This window comes from Enhydra lutris, unplaced genomic scaffold (genome assembly GCF_002288905.1).
Source record: "Enhydra lutris kenyoni isolate GAN:26980312 unplaced genomic scaffold, ASM228890v2 scaffoldscaffold6, whole genome shotgun sequence".
In the NCBI taxonomy this organism is placed as follows: Eukaryota; Metazoa; Chordata; class Mammalia; order Carnivora; family Mustelidae; genus Enhydra; species Enhydra lutris.
In genome coordinates, this window is record NW_019154090.1 from 4,783,601 (window position 1) to 4,804,065 (window position 20,465).

At 51.5% G+C, this 20,465-nt stretch overlaps 1 protein-coding gene across 1 annotated transcript; it reads right to left on the bottom strand.

Moving 5' to 3' along the window:
* Positions 1-286: 286 nt before the first annotated feature.
* Positions 287-8,313, bottom strand: LOC111141322 (chromosome unknown C20orf85 homolog). The gene is made up of 4 exons (XM_022493781.1): positions 8,202-8,313; positions 6,232-6,313; positions 4,631-4,732; positions 287-773 (listed from the first exon to the last, which is right to left on the bottom strand). The coding sequence occupies exons 1-4, from the start codon at positions 8,267-8,269 to the stop codon at positions 612-614; spliced, it is 414 nt and encodes a 137-aa protein (XP_022349489.1). The 5' UTR covers positions 8,270-8,313; the 3' UTR covers positions 287-611.
* Between the last annotated feature and the right edge of the window lie 12,152 nt (positions 8,314-20,465).

A 20,465-nucleotide genomic window follows, 5' to 3' on the forward strand; every position in this document is an offset into this window, starting at 1 on the left:
GTGACAATGTGGCCAGGACAGGTAAGGGGGCGTGGGTAGGTTTTAAAGGAGCCTGGGAGACCCAACCTTTCCAGGAAATCTACACTCAGTGGCAAATCTTGGGCTCATTTCTGCCTTTAAAGTTGTTGGCTGACTGCAAATATCCTGGGAAAGGAGGATCGAGGCGTCAACCGAACGCTCTGTTCCTCCTGAAAAGCAGGTCCAGGACCATCTGGGTGCGGAGACCCCATCAACAATCTTGTTACAAACAGGTGGTGAGAGGTATAGGATCAAAAGCCGTAATAGACCTAGACAAAATTTTGTTTTTAAAATTAAATCACGTTGTTCTTTTGAAGAACCATACTTAGAATTCCCAGAGTATATAAAAAAAAAAATCAGAGCATTCATTTTGCCTTATTCGTTATATAAGTCAAGAATGAGTGCGTGACGAGAATGTTCTGGAAGGGAGGGTTGAAGGGTTATTTCCTGTTCTTTGCAACATCCGCTGAGCAAGTGAGGAGGGGAACTCCACCTGCAGAGGGACCCCAGGGGGGCGCCCCTCTTCCTGGGTGCGGACACTGGGTGCTTGGTGGTCGACCTGCTCTTGCCCAGGGCCCGCCGTCCGTCTGGACTCAGTGGATGCCTTGTTTCGGCCAGCCTAGCTCTCTGGCATATGCCCCCTTGCAGCTTCTGATCTCATAATCATGCTCTAGACACTTGTTCAGGCCCGGCACCCCGGATCTCCAGCCGATGAAGCCCTGGGTCGTCTTCGGGACTGGGGGGGATGGAAGGACCTGGAATGGAAAGGCGGGGGGTTTAGCCACCCGGGGCCACAGTGACATGTGGGTTGTCCACGAGGCCTCAGGATCGGCGTGGGGGGCCTGATGGGGAAAAGACAGGAAAGAAAATATCCCGAAGGAAGGGGCGCCCGAGGCAAGCACACTCCCATCAGCTGGATCCCGAGACTCCCTTCTCCCCGCAAAAGTCACGAATGCCGAATGTGTTTCTTTATCTGGTCACGCTTAACACGTCCATTCACGACCTCCAGTGACATAATTTTCATTTGACAGAAGAGTAGAAAGGGGGAAAAAAGTGAGGTGTAGAAATATCGAACACTACAGTTCACACCGCCCTCTCTAACACCCAGAGCAAGATCGTCTGATGGGATCCTGATGCTTCGGACTCGGCCAGTTTGGCTCGGAAGGCTTCAGGGTACGCGGACGCGCACATCCGCGTGCGCCCCAAACTGTAGGGACCACGGAATGAAAAGCATCGGAATTTAATTAAAAACCAAAGGGGAACGAGGTTCTGCCTGAGATGAAAGAAACACAGTTGCATTTGTCAATTCCTTGGACAGACTTGAAATACTTGGAAAATGAGGGCAAATGTTCAGGCTGTTTCTCCCCTTCTGTTCGAAACGATGTTCTCGATTCTGCTCTCACAGGGCAATCTGAATGAAGACACCGGGGGAATATTTGTTCGAACAGGAGAACCGAGACGGAGCGGTTTCGGATGCTTGGGATGATGAGCGCAACCTCAGCACAAGGGGTCCGTGCATGAGGCAGCGGCGGGGGAGGGGGCGTCCTGGCCACTGGCACACAAAGCCCCCAAACATATGTTCTCGATGAACCGCTAAAATTAATCTCCCAAGAGGCCACATTCAGGGAAGGTCACCCACAAATGCGGGAGGGGCCGGCGCTTCCCCGCCTGTCCAGACGGGACCTTGGGACACAGACTCGCTTCCGAGTCTGCCTTGAGCCGGTAAGGGAGATGCGGGGGAAAACCGCCCTGGGATGCCCGTTTCATGCACCGGGTTAGCAGAGAGATGAAAACATGCTGTTGACCAGGGCCTTGTGGGAGACCAGGCTGGTTTGTTGTCAGTGAAGGGCGACTAGAGCAATTATCTACCAAAAATGAAAATGCAAACATCCTTCGACCTGAAATGGAACTCCCAGCACAGGTGCTAAGACAGCCTCGTATCTGAGTTTAACACGCGGGGCAGGTCAGTGTGTTCTGAGACGGGAGGTGTTGAACAGAAACTGCTAAGAGAAAAAAGGTGCAGAAAATACACAAAATATGGTATAATTGTGCAGCAAGGGAAAGAAGGCAAAAGAGCCACACAACACGCTGGCCTGTGCCTATCCGGTCTCTGGAAGGGGGCGTGGGAAACCGAGAGTCCGGGGCGGGGGAGCTTTTCAGAACATGCCTTTTGGGGTAGAGGACACCTGTTAAAACAGATCAATTTTAAAGGCTCTAGCCACCCAAAGAAGGGATGGGAGGGGGAAGAAGGGGACCATTTCTTCAGCAAGGAAGGACATTCAGTACCTGGACCGAGGTCCTTGTCCCTGAGGCCCTCTGCTTCAGTTTTCCTGGGACAAACGGGGATTGGTGGTGATTACGTCTACTTCTAGGGTCTCGGTGAAAATAAGATGACCACGTAAAGTACTTAGTACAGTGAGCAACCACGACCCGGTAATGAGAGCCAGCATTTTTTGTGGGCATTAGATAGAGGCACTGTGAGACATCCAGAAGGAGCTCCCTAAGATGCTAACCACAGTCAGGGCATATATTATTTTAATTTATTATTTTGCTGTATTTCTAAAATATCAGCGAATCTGTACTGCTGGATAGTCGAGGGGGAAACATTCTCAGCTTATCTCAGTGGAGCATAGTCGTTCATTCGGCCATCAGACGTGCACCTGCTGAGCACTCTCCACCAAGCACTCACCACCGAGCACTCTCCACAGAGCGCTCTCCATGGAGCACTCACCATTGAGCACTCTCCACCGAGCACTCTCCACCGAGCACTCACCACCGAAAACTCTCCACCGAGCACTCTCCACTGAGCACTCACCACCGAGCACTCACCATTGAGCACTCTCCACCGAGCACTCTCCACCGAGCACTCTCCACTGAGCACTCACCACCAAGAACTCCCACTGAGCACTCTCCACCGAGCACTCACCACCAAGCACTTACCATTGAGCACTCTCCACCGAGGACTCTCCACCGAGCACTCTCCACCAAGCACTCACCACCGAGCACTCTCCACTGAGCACTCAGCACTAAGCACTCTCCACAGAGCACTCACGTGTGCCAGCCGCTCTGTCAGACCCCGAATGCATTAAGAAAAGAAAATTCATAGAGCCTACCTCCTCCCAACCCCGGCCACCTTTGGTGTGAGTTTTCATCCCTTCTTCCCATCAGGACACAGAACTGCTTTGTCTGTAGCCTGTCAGAGGGCAGAATCCAGGACCAAAATCATGGACCCATGAAGGGAGGCCCGGGGATGTACCCAGCTCAGCAGTTTCTAGAGGCATCTGACCCATGTCCATGGCTGACTGGTCAGAGGTGGGAAGACCATCAAGTCTTCCCCCTACACGATTGCCGGTCACTCACTCGGCAATCACAGGGATCTTTCAGAAGGGCAGTCCTCACCATGTCGCAGCACTGATTTCCCATTGCAGACTAGGCTCAACTCCTTCCTCAGGCCCCAAGGTCCAGTGGGATTTGGCCCTGCCCGTGTCTCCATCTGCCTCCCTTCCCTTCCCACTCTGACCCACCCCCGGCTCACTGAGCTCCAGCCTCATGGCATCCCTTGCTGCCCCTGAAATATACCAAGCTTTGTTCTGCCTCAGGGTCTTTGTACGTGCTCTTCTCTTTGGCTGGAAAGCCTTTCCAGGGCTGGATCCTTATCATCCTTCAGTCCTCAGCTCCGTGGGCACCAGCCCTTCCCCTGCTGCCCTCCAAAACTTCACCTGTCTCTCACCTCCATGGCATCTAACATAGCAAATGACAATATTGTTGTTGGGGGGGGTCCTGGGTGGCTCAGTCGGTGAAGCATCTGCCTTCAGTTCAGGATCCTGATCCTGGGGTCCTGGGATTGAGCCCCATGTCTGGCCCCCTGCTCAGCAAGGAGTCTGCTTCTCCCTCTCCCTCTGACGCCCCCACTCATGCTCTCTCTCTTGTGCACGTGCACATGCTCTCTCTCTAAAATAAATAAGTGAGATCTTAAAAGAAAATCCCAATTTCGTTGAATTTCCTGTATCATGGTGGCCTCTCCTCCCACCTCCCCGCCCCCAACCCAGACTTGCGGCTGGAGTCTCGTCTTCTTGTTTGCCACTGTTTACCCCACCGAGTCCCTGGCGCCTGCTGACAGCCGTCCCTGTCACTTCTAAAAGTTCCAGAGATGGTTCCAGATCCTTCACACGCACTATCCCACAGAGCCCTGACACCGCTTGCTGAGGTAGGTGCTTTCGTGAACCCCCACTGTACATGGGAAAAGGGGACATGGAGCCATTGAGTCACGTGCAAGACCACACGGAAGGTGAGCCACCAAGCAGGATTTGGGTCCGAACAGTCTGAGCCCAGAGCCCAGCCCCTGTTAAGATCTGCTGAACGACGGGCCCGACCCCGTCGTTCTCCTGGCTTCCTTCCGCTTCTGCAGAGCCGAACGCCGTGACTTCTGCCTGTGTTGAGACCGGTAACCAGATGGGCTCCCCGCCGAAGGGCTCGGAAAGGCTGTGGAAACTGGCCTCCCCCCTGCCGGCTGCCACTCTGTTCTCCCCTTCGGCGGTTGGCTTTGTGCCCCTGGAGCGAACACCCTTCTTTCTTACTTAGGAAAACAAGGATTCAAAATGACTTTGCGAACCTTGATGTATTTCTCCACCGGGGTCACGGGCCGGATGCGGAACCGCTCCGGAAGCTCGATTTTGGGCTCTGGGGTGGGGGACTCCTCTTCACCCTCGAGCAGCTGCAACATAACCCCAGAGACGGGCCGCGTCAGACTGAGGTTAGTGGGGGCCTTCTCGGCATCACCCCTAGAACGCGGCACTCTGCGGGGCACCTAGCCACGCTGAGAAACGTTCAGTAGCTTGGTGCAACCCCACAGGAAGAAAGGGGCCGAGCGGGACCGGCTGGTGGGTTCGCTCAGGCTCACGATACAGCCGCCCACCGCTGTGTCCTCTACCACCTCTGGCTACCTGCTAATTTACACTCCTGAGTCATAACTGGAGAAAATTTCACAGGTTACGGACTCAAATAAATAATTGCCAGCAAGGTTTTAGGGCCAATCTTTAAAATATTAGAGGAGAGCTCCCACCCCCCCCTTTTAATTTTTAAAGCAATTTCGAACTCTTTGAAATCCCAATTTAATTACGTATAAGGAATATTAATATAGACTCTTTTTATGCATTTTATATTAATAAGGACTCATTTTATGCATAACATTTCAAGTTGTAGAACTCTGTAAGTATTAAAAAAACCTCATTAAGAATGGCATAATTTCAAAGATGGGGGGATGGGGTTGAATTACCAATGGGGTTATGCTGCCTTGAATCGTGAACGTTTTGAATTATGCAAGTCTTATGTGGTTCTGCATCCCTCCAAGGAAATGTGCCTTCTGGGTGTCATGTCCTGGAGGTGGTTTGAAAGGTTGTAGTCTGGTGGCCGCCGTCCCACTGAAGCCCATATGGGCATTTGTTATCTGCATGGTGTTTTGTACAAATGAGCCACTGTTCTAGACTCAGATTTCATTTAAACATGGGGATTTCTGGACTTTTTGAACAATGGGAATATAGAGTTATCCTCTCTGCAAGCTCAGCCCTGGGCTGGGCTGATGGGGGCTCCCCCTGGCCCTCGGCTGGGCTGATGGGGGCTCCCCCTGCATGGGGCTGGACATCTTTGTGGACATCCCTACAGCTCCCTATTCATTTCACCTGGTCTTTTTCCTGCTCTTGTTACCCAGCTGGCTTAGGAAAATACCAAGAACATCTTCCCAGATCCCTCATACATCCACCTGGTTTCTACTTCTCATCCCATCTGGACTTCCCCATTGCCCAGGGAGGCAGCTGAGGACTCTCATCTCTCTTACAGATGGGGCAGCCCAAGGCCAAGTGGCCCTGGAATCAGACAGACCAGCTTCTCCTTTTGGTGTCTCCCTTTGTTAGTTATATGACTTTGCAACTCTCTGAGCTCAATTTCCCAATCTACAAAATGAGCATAAAACAGCCCCCTCCTCTGTGCCAGGGTCATTGTGCAGATTAAATGAGCTGGTTCTGATGAAGTACCTGGAGGACGCCTGGCATGTAGTAGGTGCTCAATAAATTAGGGAAAGGACGGAGCCTGTAGGTTTCAGTTAGTGGTCTTCGTATGCAACACTAACTTTATTCTTGGGAAGTCTATGCCTCCTTACCATTTATTCCTTGAAATAATCAATTCAATAACCTCTGGGCTTATCAAATTTATATTTACCTCCTTGAGAGGGGTTGTTAAAAATCCCCACTTCTGGGCCCAGTTTTGTCGTGCTTCAGTTTCAGACTTCAGGCGGTATTTCCTGAAAAACAAAGTTCCCAAGTGCTGGATGGTATTTGAAAAAGGTCAAAGTAGCAAACCCTACAGTCCCCTGGGGAACATTTTACATATTTTTAATGCCCATTGGTTGAATGGTGACTCTGCACCAGGAAGGGAGTTGGGTGCCAGAGGGAGCAAGAGCCCCTTGAGGGAGACAGGTGTCAAAAGAAGGTCCTGGTTGGGTGGCACACTGGGGAGAAGATAGGACTGGAGGCTGGGTCTGCCTGAGGGACCATCTACGGACAAGACTCCTCATTTTGGTGAAGTGAGTGAGGCAGGGTGAGTGAGGTTTCTGGGGTGCAAAATTTAAGGAGGTGCACCCTCCCAGGGTCCTGCAAGTGCAGAGCGGGCACTTGCATGACCTTGAGAATGAGCCCTCCTTAAATATTGCCCACTAGGGGGCCCCACTTGCCCCACCCTAATCCTGGCCCTGCTTTTGCTCCACATTCAATATTATTTTTATATAATGACCTGCTAGTTGAGAGCTGGTGTGTTGCATTTTGCAAACGTCTAATTTCACATTCACTCGTTGATTGTCAAGTTTCTTTTCCCATTTTGGAAATCAGTATCTGCCCCCCACCCCCATCTCCCAGTGTCTCAAAGTTTTGGAGGTCCCTCAATGAGCTTTTTGCCTTGGGCACTGAGCGTCTACACCAGAGTCTAGTCTAATGGAGATGTAATGTGAGCGCAGACACCAGCCGTGTACATAATTAACAACTTTCCAGCAGCCACACTTCGAAAAAAAAAAAAAAAAAAGGGGAAGGTAAGTAGATGAAGTTCATTTTTACTATTACTTTTTGGGGGTGTGAAATCTTTGAAATCTGGTGTGTATTTCACATTTGCAGTTCATTCCAATTTGGACCAGTCACATTTTAAGGACTCAATAGCCACTTTGGACATTGGACCGAAAAATAGTCTAAAGGTTGAACCAGCTCTCTTCACAGGGGACAGGCCATCTTATTTGGGTCTTGAAGGAGGCATAGGAGTTCATCTGGTGGAGAAGGGAGGAAGGGGCATTTTACACTGACAGAACATACCTGCTATGGTGATTTTGTACATATCCAAGTAGGAGGTACTTGGATAAAGACAAAGATTGAAAAGATTAATAGTTGTATATTTTATGCCAAATGATACTGGCTTTCCGTCGACAAGTGTGGCACAAAGTTTCCTATAAAAATAAATTTGAGTGAAACAAAGCCGGTTTAAAGAAAAATATGAAGAGGTTAACACAGGTTTTACGAGGAAATGGCAAAAATCAGATAGATGGCAAATAAGAGAACTCAAGTTTAAGAAGTATGCAGCTCTGCTTTACTGCTACTAAACTTTACTTACATCCAAATTAGTAACCTCCCATATTGGTTAAAACTTCAAAGAAATGGTATATTTAGCAATTCAATAGAATGTCAAATAAAAACATCCATTACAAATGTCTGCTCAATATAAGCCTTTTAGAAAAAGGATTTTTTAAGTTAAAATTTCTTACCAGATTAAAAAGCAGGAGAATCAAGAGAATGTAAAAGGCTTATTTATCTCTCATTCAAATTGAACAAATATTAAGATTTTTGTTTTCCTTTTTATAAAAAAAATTCGGTAAATCTTAAAAATAACATTTTAGTCGGCTCTCAACAAGCAAAGCTTTGCAGATGGTTGTAAAGCCAGATGTAGTTATCTTTCATCTTTAGCTGTGCGCCTGAGAGAAGAGGGAGAAAGGCTTTCTGGTCGCGCTCAGGTCCCTAACATCGCCCCGACCACCTCCAGTGCACTGTCCTCCGCGCCCAGAGGTCGACCACCTCCAGGACTCGGAGGGGAACCTGAGGCCGCCAGGTATGTGCCCTTGAGGTGGGAACGGCCCAGCCCACCTGGGCATTTACCAGATCTCGTCCTGGGCCACGAGGTTCATGCGCTCGGCCGCAGCGGTGCTGAGAGGTTTCTGCGCCATGGGGGCTGGGGCTCGGGGCGCCAGCAGCACGCACCAGGCCCGGGCTCAGCGTCTCTCGTCGCCAGGGAGACCGGTTGCCCAGCAACGCGGGACGCGGAGGCGGAGGCTGCCGCTGCACCTGGCGTGGGGCGGGGCCGCGTCCTTGTGCCTGCTGCCAGCCTCTGAGCCTCTGAGCCCCTCGTCCTCCTCCCTGCCCACCTGGCTGGCCCGGGGGGCAGAAGCCCCCTTCTGCGCGGGAAGCCCTGGGGAAACCTCAACACCTAACACCTCGGTCCCTTTAAAATTTAGGCCTACATGGGAGGCACGTATGCACACGGACAGGTGTACCGATCCGAAGGGTACCAAGCTTCATGCACTCTGTCGCAGGAACAGACCCCTGCGACCCCCTCCTAGATTAGGAAATGATCACCGTTCGGTTCCACTCCCAAGGAGGACTCCATCCTGCCACAGACTGTTCGGGGCCCCAGTTTTTGGCCACCGCGGTGCTGTTCTGAGTACCCCTGTCCGTGGCTTCGGGAGAACGCATGCATGTCTGTCAGCATTCACTCTTTAGAACAATCCCCCGGTGAAACTCAGATAAGACCGCCCGCCCACCGCACAGCCACACTCCCCTTCCTGCCCATCAACACCAACCCCTCAAAAGTGGGGTGCTCAATCGTTTGTTGACTGACTTATTGACCCAAAGGCTTCCGCCACTGCACGTCGTCATAGGTCTAGAACTGGAAAGTGGGTCTAATGTCAGTGAGCGGACAGACAGCATGGGGCAGGGGCAAGCATGAGATGCGCTCGTGCCCAGAGCCTCCGGGGACTGAGCGACCAGAGGCAGCATGCTTCTGCTGACCTGTGGGTTCGCTCCCTGAGAATTACCGCGGCCACTAGGAGAGGACACAGATGTCCGTGATTCTCCCTGGCACGTCTCACGACCTCCCTCTCCCTGACCTCCTTCCTCCCTCGTCAGCAGATTTGTGCCTTTATGGGGCTGTTTGGACGGAGTATTTTCGTATAACAATGCTCCCCACACTCAAGTCACGTGATGCTTTTCTTGGTTGTTGGAGGTGCTGGGTAGAGGCTCCAAATTGGGGTGATCCTTTTTGCCCACTCCGCCAAAATAGTGAGGGGACAGGGAGGGCCTGGGAGGAGAGTGGATGGGTTGATTCATGAATGAGGAAGACGCTATGCCCATGGCCAAAGCAAGCTGGCGGGCCGGCCGGTTTGGCACAAGGTGGACACGTGTCCAGGTGGGCCTGAGGTTTTCCTTCTGGCCTTTTCTGTGAGGCTGCCATTCTTCCAACGGGGTTCAGTGACCTGGAAAGTAATGTGAATAGTGGGTGGTCGGGGAGAGGAGGGTCCCTCATGTAGGAGTGTCAAAGTCCGCTTCCCACCTTGGGAAGCTTCCAAGATGATTCTGTTAAAATAATTAATTAAGAATAAATTCATTTACCCACTGTCTCTATGTGCTGGGCACTGAGAATTCATTCATTCCAAATGTTTGTTGAGCGCCTCTGATGTACCTGGGGATCTCAGAGGGAACGAGACCCTGCTAAGTCATTGTCCCCGCCCTGGGGGAGGGGCCGATGTCTCCAGAGGGAAGACAGACAAGGAAGCAAGTGGACAAAGGCACATACACACTCAGGTCAGGGAGAGATGCGTGCCGCAGAGGTGATAGCAGGAAGGAGGCCCAAGGGGAAAGGCATGGAAGGATGAGTGAGAGTTGTCAGTCCTGCAAACTCCCCTCAGAGATACCTACAGGGGACACCTGGGGGATGGGGTCAGGAGGAGAGATGGGGAGCATCTTGAGGTTGAAAACACAGGCTTTGGGACTGGATGTGGCCTCAAGACTTGTCTCTGCTGTGTCCCAACTGGGTGACCTCAGGCAAGTTGGCTAACGTCTCTGAGCCCGTGTCCTCATCTGTCAGATGAACTTGTAGGGATCTTAGGAGGCCGGGGAGGGGTGTGGGGAGCAAACATAAAGGGCTCCATGGGGTGCCAGAGCTGTAGGCACTCACCAGACATGGAACGTGTCGCTTGAGGAGCAGGTCAGCGGTTGTCTCAGCCCGAGACACAGAGGGTTTGGGGGGCAGCATGGGGAGATGGAAACGGGGCTTTGAGCAGAACTGGGGCTCGCTTCTTGAGGATGTCAGTTTTGAAGAAGAGGCTGTGGATGGCTGCTGGCCTGGCCTGGAGTGCTGTACATTTGCATATAGGAGATCCTGTGTATTTTTTATTTCTGGTGGTTGGGCTTTAACTTGTTTTATAGATATAAACTCCTCTCCCGGTTCTGGGGTTGGAAGCCTCCCTCCCTATGATATTTGAAATAAGACATTCACGGACCTCTGACAGACACCATTTCTCTACCTAGTACTTGAGTTTTATTCTTCTGGAAAAAGTGTTATCTGGCGTAGAGGTCCCATGGGAAGAGCGGAGAGAGGAAAGGGACTGCCATACTTGCTGGCTGTACGTGGGGGACAAAGGAAATATTGACATCTTGCAGAAGGTTTGCCATGTTCCTGCATATTAATATTTTTGGCCCTCTCTCAGCATTCTGGGATAGTTTATTTTTTATTTTTATTTTTTCATCTTGCTGTTGCTTCATAAAACATCCCAACAACTGGAGCCAACTGCTTCTTTTCAGTTTTTAAGCTTAAACAGTTTTCTTTTTTATTGCATGATTTTTTTTTTTTTAACCAAAGAATGCTTTGTGCAGCCAGCGTCCCCGCCCGCTGGTGTGCCTCTCTCACAGCACGGGTGATCATCACCCCCACTGCACCACAAGGAGATGCAAGTGCCAATTTGCTGGGAAGGTATTTGATGGCTTCACGGAGTTTGAGGAACTCAAAAGTTCTAGACTTTAAACCCCCATTATGTTAGCCCCAGTCACAGCCAAAGGACTCTTCTCCTACCTTACAGATCGTCTACACCCCACATACCTAAAGTCACAATTAACATCATTCCATGGGGCTTTATTGAGGAAGAACAAAGCTGCAGGCCTCCCACTGCCCCCAGCTCCCCATGGGCTGGTTGACCGTTGGGCCTGATTACGGGGTTCCCCCCATTCCCCGCCCCCAGGCTGAAGGTGCATTTTGTTTCCCTCTTTCCCTCTGTCCTGCCCCTTCCTTTCCAGCTTCTCTTGTGCCAACTCCTAGGCTGTGAGAAAAGCCCAAGCCCTGCATGAAAAATCTGTTTGAGTGCCAGGGGAAAGAACCAGCTGTGATTCCCAGGTGTGGCTGACGTGCATGGTCTTTGCAAGTTAAGGTGGTAGATTGCCCAAAAGTCCTCCTCGGGCGGCTGCCAGAGTCGAGAGTGAGCGTGGCCGGGGCTCTCCCACCAAGCCCCTGCGGTGAAGTCCCCGTGCTCCGGGAGGAGTCTGCTTAGCGATGCGCTTGCTTGGAGAACTCAGGTGTCTCGCTGGTGACTTTACGTCCCAGGTACCGACTCAGCAGTGGGGTCATCACCTGCGACCTGCCCGCCCAGAGAAATTTCATCCCGCTGGTCTTGCAATGTGGAAGGGCTTTGCTGTCCAGGGAGGACCCGCTGCCCTGGGCTCTGCCAATAGACGGCTGGACGGAAGGTTTTGAAGGAAAACTAGAGCACTGGGTGGGGAGGGGCAGTAGGTGATGTCTTCACTATTCTGTTCCGTCAGATTAACGCAGTCATCTGTTTTCTTATCTGGGGGCACTTGGCAGACTTCCCCTATCCTCCACTGGCTGACGCCCAAGGCAGGCTACAGCTTTGAGCGGTCATTCATTCACTCATTCATTCACTCACTCATTCACTCACTCATTCATTCACTCATTCATTCACTCATTCATTCAACCAACACAGTTGCTGAGTCTCTTCTCTGTGCTGGGCTCTGGCCAGCAGACCCTGGGGACCCATCGGGGCAAGATGGGACTGGTTCCAGCCTCAGGAACCTTCCAGGTTGGTAAGCAAATAAACCGGGAGACTTTCCAATGGGGATGCGTGTTAAACACATAAGGCGTGATGTGGGATGAGAGAGTTTTCTCAGTAGGGTTGCTTGGGAAGGTGGCATTTGAGCAGGGACACAAGCAACGTGGGGAGGCCATCCTTGGAAATAGTGCAGGACACCCGTGGGGGCTGGGCCCTCCAACAGGCCTTGCAGGTGGGTGTGGGGAATTTAGACTTTATTCCAAGTTCGGTGGGAGGTGCTTAGTGTATTTGTGGCCTTGGGCATGGTGTCGGGCCCCCTGGATCCCCATGGTCCCCCAGACAATGTTCTCTGATGTTCTCCTTGCTGCTTTTCAGGGTTGGCTCAGGGCGGAGACTGCACGAGAGAGAGGAGGAAGGCTGTGTCCTGAAATCTTTTGCAGACTGTCCCCTTCCATGCTTGGAGTGATTCTGGGATAGCCTCGAATTACGCTGTCCTCCAGCCTGGCTTGGGGATCAGAGGTGTTACTCTCCCGGCCAGACAGGAGGACGTGTGCCTAAAGCAGGGCCAGTCGGAGTCTTTCCCTGGGAGTTCATGAACAGACACCAGGCTGGGATGACAAAAGTCTCTTTTTGTCCCTGGGCTGGGTTCTGAAAGCTTAGAGCCGTCTATGGCCAATCCCCTCTCTTCCCGTCTGTACTCATGTGGCTTACGGCTTACAGGGTTGTATGGATCGGAAGAAGTCTAAATGCCACAGGGAAGTGTGAGGCCTGAGTGCGCAGAGTGGAGAGGGGAGGGGAGGGCAAGGTAGGGGAGAGAGAGAGAGGGAAAATTTAGTGAAGGTTTGATTGTCTGCCGCTCCCTGGGGCCAGCTCTGCTCCCCGGTTTCCCAGTTGCTTAAACCAATTAAAGCCCACTTCAATTGTGTTTGTGATGGTTTTCTACCACTTACCACAAAACACATTTCAGACAGTTTCACTCTGGAAACTCACCGAACTCTCCAGCCCTGGGGAAAGTCGTGGCTAACTAACTGAGTACCCTAATATCCGGCGTCTCTGTCTCCCACTGCTTAACTGCACTTCCCCCACCCCCAGTGGCCCCAGCTGCTGAGTCTGGTGCAGCAAGCCCTTGCTGCATGCCGGGGTCTGTGTTAGGCCCAAGGGACGCCCCGTGTACCGTCAGGTACACCCCTAGTCCCCCTCTCCGGCTGGGAGACAGAATGTTAACCTTGGAGCTCTGGGGACACCCTCAGGACTCCCCATGACTCAGCACCCAGAGCTGCTCTGTGGCTGTTCCCTTCGGGAGTTTCACTCTCTCTGCTGGGCTCCTGATGCGAGGCGTGTACCGTACCGGTAGCCCAGGTGTTGTTCAGCATTTACTGTAGTAAGCACTTCCGAAGCACGGCTGCCTTTCAGCCTCACAGCAGCCCCACGATGTGGGAGGGATGAACATTCTTAGTCTGCAGAGGCAGATGTGGAATCAGAAGTCAAGGCACTGGTCCATGGCCACACAGCTTTAGAGCTAGAAAGCCAAGTTCCAGGTGCACTCAGTCATCAGAGAGGCAAGCAGCAAGGGAAGAACAACCGGGATGTCCAGGTAAGCCTCTGAGATGGAAAATTGGCCACAGTATGGCACGTCTCCTGTCCCAGTCTGAACAATCCTATGAGACCATGAATGGCTACGAGGGAAGCAGGCTCGAGTGGGTATCTGTCGGTATCTGTGAAGGATGGACTGTGTGCGGGGCCCCAGGTGTGGGTGGTCTAGGGGCCAAGTGCTTTCCGTGCTCCGGACCCAGCCAGCCCCAGCCAGCGGTCGGTGCCATTCGAGCGTGGGCTCCCCGCAGACGCTTGTCTGATGGAAGGAAGGCTGTTCTAGCCATCCTGCGGCTAGACGCCTCACCCGGGACATGACACGGCCCCGTGGGGGGCTAAGAAACACGGTCCCCACCTCTGGGTCAGGCAGAGGCCTCTCCCTGTGGCGGACATGGAGACAGAACCTGCTGGGATCTGCCTGTTTGTTCCAAGAGGCAAACTGACTTTGTGGCTTCATCTCCAGCGTCCTCGCGTCGGTGTCTGGGGAGACGTCTCTTGGAGGCTCCTATTGTCACTTTCAGATGACTTCATATCAAATGGATTTTAAATGAAATCTTGGGGGCTCGACAAAATGCAGGAGGCTAAGTGGGGAATGTGTGTCATTTCAGAGGTTTGCCAGCGCTGCGGTGAGCGGGGAGCCACATCCGGGCCGGGCCGCTCAGAGCCAGGAAGGGCTGCAGCGGTTCCCAGCCTTGGACCGTGTGTGCAGTCGTCGGGCGGGCTTGACAGGGGGTGGTGGACGGGGACCAGGGGTGCTGTCGGGACTCTGCAGAGGGGACTGTTGTCTGCGGTCCGCCACATTTCCTTCCCGTGACCGGGGGAAAGAGAGGGCAGCTGAGGCTGTGTTCCGGAAACATCCACCAGCCGCTGATGTTGTGAAGGTGAGGTCCGGGCTCCCAGACTTGCCAGGGAGCTGCTGGTCCTCCTGCATGGAAAGAAGCTTGGAGGCTCCAGAGGTAAAGGGAAACTTCAAAGTCCTGCTGACAACCAGAAGACCGCCTCCCCAAATGCCAGCTTGCACCTTTGTCTTCGTTGGGGAGCCTTTGAAAGTTTGGGGGAGAGGGGTGACCAGACCTCCTGGGGGTGGGCTACCAGGCCCGTTTTGTTTAGGCTGCTTGGACCTGGAGAATGGACCATGAAGTGACTGGAATCCAGGGGACCAGCTGAGGAGATGTTAATGATACCTGGACAGGTGGTTAACAGGGCTTGGGCCAAGAGGAGTGGCATTTGGGGTGGAGAGAAGGAGATATGGTGGGGTATGGGGGAAATTAGCCAGGACGTTTCCTTGAAAGTGTTAGATATGCCCCTCAAATCAGCGTGAATAACAAAACGGAGATGTGTATTTCCTGTATGTGGAAAACTCTGAGGCTTCAGGTAAGGCTGTATCCAGGAGTTCCAGTGACATCCTCAGGACTGGTGTCCTCTGCCCCTTGGCTTTGTGCACCTCCTGGCTGGCCCATTTCAGGCAGATTCTCTCTAGGGGCAGCAGCGCCAGCCTCCAGGTTGCATGGGGAGTCTTCTTTCTCCATCGCTCGCCTCAAATCTCTGGAATTTTTTCTGACTAGATTGGGCTGTCACAGGTCATATGCCATCTGTGACAGGATCACCATGGCCAGCGATAGAAGGAGCTGATTCATGGGCTGGAGCCATGTGTCCACTGCAACACCTGGATGGACAGGAAGCCATGTTAGTTTCAGGAGAGAAGGTCAAGGTGTGGGCAGGCAAACCTGGCAATGATCCACCTCATGGGGTGGGCGTGGGGGAGGAATGGACGTTATAGGTGCCTCTGAGTGTCACTCTGGGATGTGACCAGGGACTGGAGCTGGGTGCCATGAGCCGAGCCTGCCTGTAAGGGGGTGTGAGGCAATGACATTTGGACAAAATGAAACCAGAATAACAACTGTCTGGCTCTGCACGCCCCTCGCCCCACCGTCAGTGTTCCTAATTCATAGATTTGTGATGATCTGGCCTTTGTTTGTCTATAACTCAGCTGTCATTCCCACTTTACCTCTTACGTAAGATCTTGTCACACTGTTGTGTGATCGCTGCTCCTTGTTCGGGGAGAAGGATGAGCCAGAGCAACTTTGCCTTTTATCTCCTGGGACAATCGGCCTATCACACGGACGATAATAAGGATGGGTTTTACAGGAAAACAACCTCTTTTTTCCCCCAATGAAGCAAACGTTTTGCTGGTAAATTTGTTGTGTGGGGTACCCACCATCAGAGCCTGAGCCCAGGGACGCGTTTGGTTGTGTTGGGCCACTCCAGTCATTTGGGTAAATGGTGAGGCATTTACCCATTTACCCATTTACCCCTCCCCACCTACCTGCGGCCTTCTGCTGGCTCTTCTAACAAAAATGTGTCTTCCCATCACAGGGTCCTCATCCTTTAAAAACAACATCAAGTCCTTTGAGATCATAGGGTCTCCACTTGTCCTCGAGGTCCCTGTGCTTGTGGTCAGTCCCGGCTCTCAGCGCTTCCCTCTTCCATCTATGGTGCAAAAGCAGTGACGGATGCCTGGATGCCATCGCTCCTGGACTCTGGGCTCTGACGAAAACCGCCCGAAAGCCACACAGGAGCCCCAGGTGGGAGCCCTTCCTCGGAGCCAGCAGGGGTTATGGAACTCGGTGCCTGATCTGCGTGGGTTCGTGGGGAGATGCTGCCGCGTTTGTGAGCACCCACAGCAGAGCGCGTCTGCCCCTGAGACCAGCAGTGGCTTGGCCGTTGGTGACGTGGTTTGTGCAGCGGCAATGGATCTTCCTCGGATGCATCCAGGACCAGAGAAGTATACCTGTGGGTCTGCGGGAGGCTCAGAGGGTCTCGGGTGGCTCCCGCAACTCGGCAGTCTCCTAGGATCTTGACTTTTAACCAGGAAAGAGTCGGAAATCCTTGCCGTCATAAATTCTGGAAGCTTAAGACTCAGGACACCAAGCTCTGTTGTAGCCCCTGAGCTCGTGTGCCTCCATCCCACCTGATAAGCCCCCATCTAGCCCCGTTCACTGCTCCCCGTGGGCGGCCAGGGCAGGCTCGGCAGTCACGATCTGGAATGTGTCCCCTCCCTAAACGCCCCCAACAGTCCTTCCCTGTTCTCAGGAGTGATGCTGTGGGATGTGTGCTGGGCTGCTGAGCCAGGGTCCCTGGGTTCGAATCCTTCCTGACTTACCAGCCACGCTCAGCTGAGAAGATCCCTTCCTCGTCTGTAAAATGGGGATCATAGTAATACCTACCTTGAAATGACTTACTGCCCTATGTGAAAGCTCCCTCCTTGGCACGTGTTAAAGACAATGAAAGTGTTTGCTCTTAGAGTCAAGGGGAGGCTGCTCGTGGTGGCATTGGCCCTGCCCTGCTGACCCGTTCACCTTGACCTCACTCACCTCCAACCTCTCATAGTCTGAGCTCTTGCCACACTGGCTGGGTTCCATCTAGGAATCACTTCAGGCAAATTCCTGCCTCCGGGTCTTTGCACTTGCCTTCTCTATGCTGGGCATGCATGTTGCTTTTCTACCTCTTCCCTCAGAAAATAACTCTGTTGTCACTTGCTCCAGGAAGGCTTCCCAGACCAAGCCAGAGGCCCTTCCCACAGTTTGGTAGCACTTCTAAGAATGTTCTTTCCCTCATAATGTGTTTTCATGGGGGATTTTCACAGGTGAATTTTGCTCAACACTGAAATCTCAGAGTCCAGGACAGCGATGGCTCTTGGTCGGCACTCAGTAAATAATTGTTGAATGCACGGATGAGGCAATGTTCAGAGAATGTCAGCCTGCTTTTCTTAAAAAAAAAAAAATATTTTATTTATTTATTTTGAGAGAGAAAGAGAGAGAGAGGACAAGCAGAGAGGAGGGGCAGAGGGATGTGGAGAAGGAGACTCCCCGCTGAGCAGGGAGCCCCATGTGGGGCTCCATCCCACGATCCTGGGATCATGACCTGAGTCAAAGGCAGATGCTCCACCGACTGAGCCCCTGGGTGCCCCCCAGTCTGCTTTTCTTCCTACACATTCGTGCCAGCTGGCTCCTGATCATATGCCGAATGAATGCAGAAGTGTTTGCAGAACTGAGGGCAGGGCAGGAACAGGTCAAGACTGTCTTTCCACCTCTGTCTTACTCCCTTGGGGTTTCTTTCTCCCCGCGGTGTGTGCTGCAGACCGGGGGAACGTGCGCCCCCCAGCTGGGTCCTCCCTGCCCACCCCCCTCCCCGAACGCTGCTGGCTGGGCCATGCACATTAAGGCAGAAGTAAAAAGACGAAACTTTGAGTTCTTTGGCTCCTTTGGGTTTAAATCAAACTCTTAGTGTAATTTCAAACTACTTTTTTTTTTTTTTTTTGGTAGATATATTTTATACAGAGCATGTTTCAAATCAAAGAGAGAGAACATTCTCCCCCCTTCTTCCTGTGAAAGGCAGGGGGTCTAAGACATTTTAATAGCTTTCATATTCCTCGCTCCAAATATATTATTTCAGCACAATAGTTTCTTTGCGGGAGAATTGCTTAAATGATTCAAAATGGATTTAAAAATATATTTCAAGTTTTAATTTTATGCACAGAACATTAATGAGCAGAGAGCCTTGGAGACTGCCTGTCAGTTTAACATACTCACAACATTCTCAACACAGATGTTACTCCATCTAAATCCTTTTAGAGGGAAGAAACCGGTAATTTTTTTCTTGGGGGATGTCAGAAAATATATTATTTTTGAAATTGTATTTTGATCCCAGAACTCTGCACAAAATATCGTTGCCAGGGTCTGGGTGTGCTGAGTCACTTGGACACCAAACTTTCATAGAAGTTCAGGAAAAGCAGCAGCCAGAGAACCCTTGATTCATTTCACATTCTTCGCGTTCTCTCGTGAGGACACCGAGCTTCGACAAGGGGAAGGAGAAATAACAAAGACTTCACCGCACTGTGCGCGTCAGTAGGGTCAGGGTCAGGGTCAGCGGTTAGGGTCAGGGTCAGGGTCAGGGGTTAGGGTAAAATTAGGGTCAGTGTTTGGGTTTAGGGTAATAGTGTTAAGGGTTAGGGTTAGGGATTAGGTTTAGGATTAGGGTTAGGCTTTAGGGTTAGGGGTTAGAATTAGGGTTGGGGTTAAGGGTTACCATTTTGGTTAGGGTTTAGGATTAGGTTTATTGTTTAGGGTTAAGGTTGGGCATATTCACATAGTCATCGGGTGAACAGAAGCTATGTTTGATGTGGGAACATGTCGGAAGAATGAGTCTCATTGTTCTGTTTTGTCTGTTGAGTGCTGCTGGCTCCCGGCATGAAGGCAGTTGCATCTCCTTTGCTCTCTGAGGGCTATTTGGGCTCAGCCGGGTTTGTTTATATATAAGCTAGCTTTTATTGTCTTTGTTCATAAATGTGCAAATTGTTAGCGAGCCCAGGGACACTGGTTGTTTTCCTCTGGGGTGCTGCCTGCCTTGGTGGCTTTGGTTCTGCTCAGAACCATGGGCCGGGTGTGGAGCAGTGTTCAGCCCATGTGTCCCTGAGCCTCCTGGATACGGAGGAGAATGAAGCTTTCTAGAGGCTTCTCTTGAAATGAGGGATGTGGGTAGCATGTGGCATCTGTTGGGGGACACTGTGTGGCCCAGTGAGTGCCCAGTGTCCTTGGCCCCTACTTTTATTTGTGGCATGGATGTTTTCCTCGCTGTCCCCACGAGTTGTTGGCCGGGGGTCCTCCTGACCCCTGTAGACTCTCAGAAAGAGAACAGTCTTCATCCTCGGAGCTGATCTGTGTTCAAGCCAGAGCTGGGTCCCCAGGCTTCTAGCAAGGATCCCCAGCTCCCAGCCAGGAACGGGGTTGGAACTTTCTGGATCGCAATCCTGTTCCCCTACAGTGTGTTAGCTTGTTGAAGGTGACTTCACAGGAGGGAACTGGGCACCAGATGTGGAGTTTCTGGAGTCAGGCTCTATCCTCCTGTTCCCTGCCTTCCCTGTGCAGGAAGTTCAGGGAACGCCCCTGCAGAGGGGGAGGGGGCGGATGGGGTGGGGGACAAGGGCCTTGGGCCAGGTGTGCCCCAAGCCACTTTCTGTTTCAAATGCTGACCTATCTTCATTCTGTGTGTATAAGAAGGAGACACTATGAGTCTCCTTTCCCCATTTTAATAAGGAAAGAAATTTTATTTTTGAAAAATTTTTAAAGTAGTGCATGAGAATATGATCTTAGAGTTCATATGGAGGAATAAATGACGCCAAGATCACGAGGGAAATGTGAAGAATAAGGACAGCAATGGGGATTTACCCCTCCAGATGCTAGCACGTGCTCTAATGACCCTGTCAACTGGTCAGTCCTGGTGGGGGAGTAGGGACCTTGATGGGTATAGGGGTAAGTGCTGTTTTAGCTCAGGAGCTGTCTCTACAGACAGCCAATGAACTGCCAGTTCAGTTTCGAGGAGGAAGGATGGACCCATGGACAAATGCAAGAAAAATGGAAGCGATCATCCCCCACATACGGAACTAAATTCTGGACGGATTAAAGCCTCAAAAGTAATAAAACAATAGCAGTAATCTTGCAAGAAATTTATGATACTGCACTTCAATCCAGGGGCTGAGGAGAACGTCCTAATCAGGATTGCAAACCCAAAAGCCATAAAGAAAAGATTTTTTTTTTTAACTCTGTGAAATAAAAAAACTTTCCCATGCCAAAGATATCACAAAGACAGTAAACACACCACTAAGGGAGGGAAAATATTTATGACTCATATGTCAGACAAAGGGTTAATTTCTGTGCAA

What these genes read in the sequence shown, in the direction of transcription:
- LOC111141322 (XM_022493781.1), bottom strand. Translation starts at nt 8,269, where the DNA reads ATGGCGCAGAAACCTCTCAGCACCGCTGCGGCCGAGCGCATGAACCTC. An exon ending in GTGGCCCAGGACGAGATCTG is followed by an intron (nt 6,314 to 8,201) that starts GTAAATGCCCAG and finishes TTTGTTTTTCAG; the next exon opens with GAAATACCGCCTGAAGTCTG. An exon ending in CGGTGGAGAAATACATCAAG is followed by an intron (nt 774 to 4,630) that starts GTTCGCAAAGTC and finishes TTTCCATTCCAG; the next exon opens with GTCCTTCCATCCCCCCCAGT.